Consider the following 9,226-nt stretch of genomic DNA (forward strand, 5'->3'; position numbering starts at 1 on the left):
AACACGTAAAATTTAAATTGTTACTATGCCAACAACAACCCAACTCTTTGTTTTGTTATTTGCATTATTGCTTTAAGGCTTGAAGATCAACTCCAGCATCTTTGTGGCAATAATAAAGATTAAAGAACTTCTCTCACGTGCTGGTTAGTTTTCCACACTCTTTGTAACTTTATTTTTAGTGTGCTTTTGAATAATAATTAAAAATATTATACATGGTGTGCTTTTTGACGAAGACTTCTACTAATCAACTGAGGAGTCCCACCTTTTGTCTCTCATAGAGGACCAAGAGCCACCAATCTCCCATTTCCAAAGAATAATTGTAGCCATCTCTGTATCCGAAAAGAAACCACACGGTTCTCTTGACCATCCACGCGGGCTTCCCCGCGCACTGCTATGTACACTTCCACTAGGATGTACATCTTTTATATCGCTCGCAGACGCAGCTTCGCATACACTTCTAAGTTTTGTCACAGTATACCATGCAAAACTCTTGTAGATTTTACGTTTACCTATTCTCAGTGTCCTTCTTCAATTACCTAACAATTACAGTCATTGCTAAGCCCTCCCCTACATACTCCTCCATCAATGATATCAAGCTTAACTGTGGCTCCTCCGGCATCTCAACTGACTCAGATGGCCGGGAGTGGACTGGAGATGTAGGTATTCACTCAAAATTTGTTTCCTTAGAACAATCTAATAACACCTGTATACTCTCCAATCCCCATGGCTCATCCATTGATCGTGACCCTTACAAAACCGCTCGAATCTCTCGTTCTCAATTCACCTACAGATTTCGTGTTAGTCCTGGCCAAAAATTCATAAGATTTTACTTTAACCCTTCTACATACCATGATAATTTCGATATGTCTAAGGCCTTTTTCACTGTTACTACTGGTCCCTTCACTCTGCTTAGCAACTTCAGTATAGGGTCAAAATCCCTTGTCAAAGAATTTTGCGTGAATGTGATACAGGATCAGACACTGAACATAACCTTCACTCCATCTATAAATGCTTCATATGCATTTATAAATGGGATTGAAATTGTCTCGATGCCCACCAGCCTTTATTACAGTAAATTTGGGGATAAAGGTGTACCTCTTGTCGGCCATTACTCTCAATTCCATATCCAAAACAACAGTGCTCTTGAGATGATTTACCGACTAAACGTAGGTGGGCACTCCATTTCACCAATAAATGACTCCGGCAAGCTTTTTCGGAAATGGCTTAATGACACCGACTTCTTTCTTGCTTCAAATGTAAACTCTATTAGTAATGGGGCAATTCAGATCAACTACACAAGCATACCTCCTTACACAGCACCAAAGGAAGTCTATCAGACTGCCCGAATTACAAGAACATCGGAAGACAACAAACGGTACAATCTTACTTGGAGATTGCCAGTGGACTCGGGGTTCAAATACCTCGTGAGACTCCACTTCTGCAAAATCCAACCGGAGGTAAAGCAGAGAAGTAACAAAGGGTTCCAAATTTCCATAAGAAATAAGACACTGGAGATTTCTGCTGATGTTGTCACTTGGAGCGGTGGGCAAGGCATTCCGGTATATAGGGACTATGTTGTGATGATACCAAATAAAAAGAGTAATGGTAAGACCCCTCTCTTTATAGAGCTTCGTCCTGATGCTAATTCAAGTTCTGATGCTATCCTCAATGGTCTCGAGTTGTTCAAATTGAATAACTCTGATGCCAATCTCGCAGCTCCCAATCCTGAAGTTCCACACCCTCCTTCCCCTTCCCCTTCCCCTTCCCCATCTCCGCTCAAATCACCTGCTCCACAACCACTACCTTACAAGAATTCCAAGAGCGGCACAAAATCAGTAATCTTCATTGAAGCCACTGTAGGTGTTATATCTGTCATATTTCTCTTGGGCTTAACAATTACCTGGCGAAGGATGAGAATAAAGTCCATCAAAAGTGAAACACCGCCAATTCTACAAGCTGTCGGCCGTCGCTTTACTCTCCAAGAAATCAAGACTGCCACAAACAACTTTGACCGGGACCTTATCATTGGAAAAGGCGGCTGTGGTTATGTATTGAGAGGTTACATCGATCATGAACACACCCCAGTTGCGATCAAGGTTTTCGGGCCAACTTCAAGTCAAGGGTTTCGCGAATTTCAGACAGAGGTCGAAATGCTTTCAAGGCTTCGCCACCCCCACCTGGTCTCGTTGATCGGTTACTGCAACGATGAACGGGTCATGATCATTGTATATGAGTTAATGGCTCACGGAGCACTTCATGATCATCTTTACAACACAGATAATCCTCCATTGTCATGGAAGCAGAGGTTGGAGATTTGCATTGGTGCTGCTCGGGGAATATTGTACCTTCATGAAGGTGAGGAGCACGCAATCATACACCGCGATGTCAAGACTAGCAACATTCTTTTGGACCAAAATTGGGTACCCAAAGTTTCGGACTTTGGGATTTCAAGATTGGGCCCTACAAGACTGTCAATGAGCCACGTCACTACTGATGTGAAGGGAACGTTTGGGTATATAGACCCCGAGTATTTTTGGACCAGCCATTTAACTGTAAAGTCTGATGTTTATGGATTTGGGGTGGTGTTGTTTGAGGTGTTGTGTGCTAGACCAGCAGTGGATATGGGCTTAGATTATGAGAAACGAGGTTTGGCATCTTGGGCCAGTTTGTGTTTTGAAGAAGGTAAACTTGATCAGATCATTGATCCTCATCTGATTGATCAAATGTCACCGGAGTCTTTGAAGATGTATGCAAATATCGCATATAAATGTGTGTGAAGATAGAGATCAAAGACCCAAAATGGTTGAAGTGTTGAGGGCTCTTGAGTTTGCAAAGGAGTTGCAAGAAATTGCTGATGATGGAGGCCACGGGGTCATGATTAGTGAGGAAGTTCCGCTATGTGTGGGAGAAAATCAGGTGGTGTCAAGACCAAGGAAGAAAGGTGAGATGGGGCAATCGTGTCCAACACTTTGGAACAAAAGTACANGGGGGGGGGGGGGCGGGTGGTGTGGTGTTGTTGTGTGTGCAAAACTATGGTTTTTACTTAAAATTGTGCATAAAGAAAACAAATACCAAAATTTCAACCTAAGAAAAATGTACTCGAAAAAGTGAATTTTGGATCATCAAAAATGACTAAAAAAAAAAGATTCGAGAAACATAAAGAATGGCAAAATATTTTCATAATACCTTTATAATTTATTATATTTTACTTTGATTTACTATATTGTGACAACAATAAATGTCTTAACATTTCACAAGAGAAAATTTTATTGTCCACAACATTTTCATTGTAAATCATAAATAATAGGTTGTTACGGGTTGTTATTGGTGGGCAAAATAGTAATTTCATTGGTAAGTTTATATTAGAATAATAATTTACGTCTAAGATTTGTTATAAAAATGTTGTAAAAAATGTTGTGGATGTAAAACTTTTTTTTTTTTTTTACAATATCTTTATTTTTAGTTGTAGTTGGTTTCAATGTGATTTTATTATTTATTAAAAAAAAAAAAACTTAGGATTAAAACATTTTTCATCTTTTATGTTTGGGGTAGTTCACAATTCCTCCTTAAATTTTAAAATCAATCAATTTCCCCCTTAATATTTTGGAAAAGAGCAAATATGTCATATTTCTATTCTCTTAATTAAACCCTAATGAAAACTTATGATTTTTAAAATATTCCATTGTGTAGTAGCTAAATTTTAACATCCCAAAATATTTATTCACATATTTTGAGTTTTGGATAGTAGTAATACTTAAAAAAGTTGGACTGGTAATATAAGGTTATTAGGACATATGTGTTTCACTAGTTAAAAAACATATGTCATTCGTTTATGTAAATTGGCTAATCCTTTAACAAAACGCACTTTACTTGTAATTTGGTAATTTTAAGATGTTTTTAATATTTCAAGAAACATGTTGTTCAAGTCTAATATTAAAGCCATGAAGATTGGACCAAGAAACAAGTGAAGAAAAGATGTTCATTAAAGCTGGATAGATAGCTCGACACCTGCGGACAGATAGCCCGACAACATCTTGACACCTTCTCAACAGCTGACTATCTATCGAGCTCTTAAGGTGTTTTCTTATCGCAATCTTGACACCTTCTCAATAGCTAGTGGATCGATCGAGAAAGCTTCTGTCTCCTCGACATCTTCTCGATAGCTCCTCAACACCTAGCTATCTATCGAGGTTTAAATCTCGACACCTCCCGATCAATCGAGGTATCTATCGAGGTTACGGGAAATCATAATTTTTAGATTTGATTTTTGGGCCAGACTTTTGTATTTGTGTAGGGTTTCCTTTCTCACAACCCTAGACCTATATAAGGCTTATTTTAGAGACCATCACATAAGAGAATTCAAGGAGAACATATGCAAAAGGTGACCAATGCCTTATTCTCTCTGAAAGAAGCTATTGCGTCTTTGCGCCTTAGGGTTTTGTAACCAAGTGCTTCTTGATCTTCATTATTGACGAAGTGAAGAACTTTGCAGCCAACATTCTTCTTCCTCAAGTTGGTGAGTGAGTCACGTACTAGGATTCGTGCAAAGGAGATAGTCACGTATTGGGATCCGTGCAACATCAAAGGGTGGCGTTCATATATTGAAGAGTTCAGAGGTTCTGAAGCGATAGAAGGTTTCTGCTGTGAGTTCATCTACAGAGATTGTAGAGTCTAGGGACAAAAGTTTTGTACTAGATCTGAAACTTCTCTTTACTATAGTGGATTGCTTTTCGGGAAGGTTTCCTTCCAGGTTTTTTACTGTGAAAATGGTTGGTTTCATTGGTTTTCTTGGGTTATCATATCTTATCTTATTTATTTTTCCGCTGCATGATTTTGACATGATATTGATGTTTGTTTGTTTTTAACAAGTTTTATTCATAATAAATCTAAATAACAACTTGGATTTAAAACTTGTTAGTTATATCAACCGAGGTCTAAATTTCCCAACAAAGGTGTTTTTTTTGTTACCCAAAAATTGATTTTCCAGGTTTAAATCTTCGAAACATATAATTTATCTAATGGAAAATTCAATGCACATGCCTTTTGTTATCTTTTTTTTTTTCTTGCCTAAAATGAGTATTCATTAAAAACTTATTAAGTTAAACATTGCACCTAGACTCATGTAAAATGATAAAGAAGAAAATATTAATGACAAAATTTTCATTGTGTACGGTGGAAGTATTTAATGGAGAGTTTCAATTGTAGCATATAACATCATTTATTGCATAAATTTAAATATTGTGATAAGATTTTAGTAAAACTCAGTTGCTTATGATAATGATATCCATTTTCATTCTTAGAAGTTTTTAATGAGTAGATATTGCCTTTAGCAAATAGGTTTCAAAATTATTATATGAATGAGATTAACTTTGTATGACATACATTTTTTATGTATATAGTTTCATACTTCTTCAAATAAAAATTTTATCTTAATTTTCTCACTCAAAAGGTAGCTCATGCCTTGCACGTGCCACCCACACTAGTTTTTTAGAAAAATGTGTAAGAACATTAACCTAGGGTGATCACACCAAAAGGTCTTATGAGCCAAAGCAGATAAATTTAAGGTATTTCTTGGTTTTATGGTCCAAGAATCAACTATTAACCCCGTAGGCAAAGTCTTAACCAAGATTTTAGGCTTTGAGTTATATAGTATGACGGTGGAAAATTGTGTAACACTTAACCAGACTCAATTTGAAAATTAGTTTTCATTATTGTCATTCTCTATTAAAAACCTAATAAAAATGATTTGCCACTTAGCGTAGACTTAGGAATAACATATTTCTTCCATAAAATAAAAAAATAATAAATAAATATAGGATAAAAACATATTCAATAAGATATATATAAGGGACCTACTTTCTGAGCTCATATCTCACTCCATTACCCTCCATATTAGGAAAAAAGGATATTTTACTCCTAGTGTATACAATAGCCCTCTCACAACATGTGGGCCCCAACACGTGATTGATGGCAGGCCCATGAGTTCAAGAATACTTGTAGACCAAAAAATTTATAACTATTCCATTTTTTTCATTGTAATTTGGTTTTTTGATGTAAAATATTTTCAGTTAAAAATGTTTTCGGAAGAAAATGTTCTTTTTCCCGTAGTGTTTAGTTACATTTTGAAAGTGCTCCCAAAAAATATTTCAAGTGTTTGAAACAATGTAAAATGAAATAAAGAAAAAAAGAAAAAAATCACCTCTCATAACTCAATCCACCTATACACATCCTACCAGATCCATACACATAATCCACCCGCCTAAATGTGACCTCTGATCCCCCATATCCTTTTTAAAATATATTTTTTTCGTTTTTAAATTGGATGAGATTTTTTGTTTGTTTAGAGCTCATTGGATATGATGGTGAAGAGTTTGGAGGTAGAGAGAGAGTGGAGCTTAATTAGCAAAGGAAAACCAAATTTGGAGGGAGAAAGGTTTGGTAATGGAAAACCGAAGAGGAGTTTGACCAATGACAGAACTAAATTGGGGGTTGAATGACTAAGAGCAGTTTTGATGGACTGAATTGTTTGTCCTAAACATGAATGGCAACATAAGTGTGTCCGTGGAGATAAAAATTATGTATTGTTCAAATAAACGTCCAAGGGTATTTATAGGCGAAACGTGAATTTCTTGGGAAGAGACATATTTGCATGAACCAATAGAATATAATCGGAATATATTAATCACATGCTACTTTTAATTAAGCCCGTAAATTTTTTTTTGAGAAGAGAAGTACTTGACTTTTACTTACTTTTAACTGCCAAATAACTACTCTTTTGCAAAATATTTTGTAATATACCATTATTTGTGAAACATTTAACAACCTATTATCTCTTTGAAATTCGATTTTGTGAAACTTAAGTTTGCCAGCAAACTCGAGTTTCACAAACTCGATTTCTTTGAAAAAATAGCCTTTAAAATTTCTGAATTTTTTTTTTTTTATGAGAAAACTTGGGTACCCAAAAAGTAGTGAATTTTTACATATTTTCGAAATAGTAATAGATTGATATATATTTCGGTAAACAATACTATTGTGCTATTTTCGCCTACTTTTAACATCTTCCAAAAATTTAGCATATGCGTGTGCTAGTGCTAGTGTCTATTTTTCCCATCAAAATTCTAACAACCTAGCACATTTGAATTTTGCTACAACAACATTATGGCGTATGTGAAATGAACCCTTAGGCTTGGCTGCTAGCCGTGTGCCATTTCACCATGCGTTGTCAACATAGTCATTATAATGCATTAGACTGGCCAAAATGGCCCTTTACCATCAATTTTCGAAATATTTGGCAAAAAAACACTGTTTCGGAAATAAACAGGAATCTACCACTTTTTCAAGTACTCGAGTTTGGTGAATCTGCATTAATTAAAACTATTCATTGTTTTCTCATAAAAATTGTTCACTGTTTTTTGCATAAACTATTTCTACGATTTTGCATAAAATTATTTTTGTTTAGCATTATTTAAAAATTGTTCACTCTCTTTTCTGCATAAATTATTTCCTGTTCACATTTTTAAAAAATTGTTCACTGTTTTCTCGTAAAACACCTAGTGAAATTGTGTTTTCTAAATGAAAATCCAAATCTGTATGTTTTTTCATGTTCAAATTTCATAATAATCGAATCTGTTTTTCTGCATTGATAAAATCTATTTTGATACACACTTTGTCAAATTATCCAACAATGATAGATTGTGATTGGTTGTTTATCTCTTTCTAATAAACTCACTATTTTTCTACTTCACCTACAGTCTACCATGTAGAAGTATAGAACAAGTGTGACAAAATGAGTAGAAATTAGAGATGATTTGAATACAATGAATCATAATGTATTGAAAATTTCCCTTTATTACATTTTATTATATTATTATTACTCCTTATTTAGTTTATCTAAAAAGTTAAACATTTTTGGGTTTATCCAAAAATCTATGCCACAAAACACATTGTAGGAAATCAAGACCAAAGAACTGCCAAAAATAAAAATTGAGCGTATTGTTGCTGTACTTAAATAAGTTGTCATAAGTAGCATAAATTACCAACCAACCAAAAAAAAAAAAAAAAAAAAAAAAAACAGAAACTACATCCACCTGATCAAATAAAGGTGGTAGGTTGGGTTTTCAGTTTTCACATACAACTTCGAAGCAGGTTCTTAACCAAATATTTGTTTCTTTAAAGCCTTTCAATATCAGATTTGTCATATACTTTCCCTCTGTCTAGGGGCTGAGAGAGAATAGAATCTATATTTGTTATATACTTTTCTGAGTAAAGTATTCTCTGTTCACTGTTTAAAAAATTGTTTGCTGTTTTCTCATAAAACACCTAGTGAAATTGTGTTTTCTGTTCAGCATTTATTAAGAAATTGTTCGCTCTCTTTTTTGCATAAATTATTTTCTGTTCATTATTTAAAAAATTGTTCACTGTTTTCTCATAAAACACCTAGTGAAATCGTGTTTTCTAAATTTAAATGCCAAATCTGAATGCTTTTTCATATTTGAATTTCACAATAATCGAATATATTTTTCTGCATTGATAAAATCTGTTTCTACATTTATGAAATTTTCTCTCTACACATCATATTTACTGTATATTCAAATCTGCTTATTGCATTCATAAAATCTGTTTTTGCATTAATTAAAATTGTTCACTGTTTTGTCATAAAAATTGTTCACTATTTTTTGCATTAACTATTTTCTAGCATTGGCGCAGTTATTGCACTTAAATGGTTTTTGTTTTTCTAAATTTGTAACCATATGAATAATGGACAAACTCCATGAAAGAAAAATGAATGATTCGTATAAATCACTAATGGTAAATGCCTCGAAAAATTCAAATTAGTTGAATGTAGAAATTTTGAGAAAAATCAATGGAAAATCAATTTTTCAACATATTCGTACTATCTGTACCTCTAATGTATACAATTTTTCTTTGAGTTTTCACAGTTTTGTACATTCAATGAATTCAAATTTTGAAACAAATTCATACGATCTATACATCTAACGTACATACTTTTCCTTTGAATTTTCATTATTTTGTACTTTCAACGAAATCAAATTTCTCAACAAGTCTAGACTATCTGTACATCTTATGTACACATTCACGATTTGCTACGTTCATTGATTTTCCGTTGATTTTCTCAAATTTCTACATTCAACTAATTTGAATTTTCGGCATTTACCATTAGGTGATTTATACGAATCATTCATTTTTCTTTCATGGAGTTTGTCCA

General features: G+C 34.1%; 1 protein-coding gene across 1 annotated transcript; it reads left to right on the top strand.

Moving 5' to 3' along the window:
- Nucleotides 1–448: 448 nt before the first annotated feature.
- LOC111984038 (receptor-like protein kinase FERONIA) lies at nucleotides 449–2,876 on the top strand. The gene has a single exon (XM_065759709.1). It carries the CDS (start codon nucleotides 480–482, stop codon nucleotides 2,775–2,777), a length of 2,298 nt encoding a protein of 765 aa, XP_065615781.1. The 5' UTR covers nucleotides 449–479; the 3' UTR covers nucleotides 2,778–2,876.
- Nucleotides 2,877–9,226: the final 6,350 nt, after the last annotated feature.

Source organism: Quercus suber, unplaced genomic scaffold, assembly GCF_002906115.3.
Source record: "Quercus suber isolate HL8 unplaced genomic scaffold, Cork oak 2.0 scaffold_339, whole genome shotgun sequence".
Lineage (NCBI taxonomy): Eukaryota > Viridiplantae > Streptophyta > Magnoliopsida > Fagales > Fagaceae > Quercus > Quercus suber.

Bases quoted from the DNA above. Each gene is read 5' to 3' on its own strand.
- LOC111984038 (XM_065759709.1), top strand. From the start codon at position 480: ATGCAAAACTCTTGTAGATTTTACGTTTACCTATTCTCAGTGTCCTTC.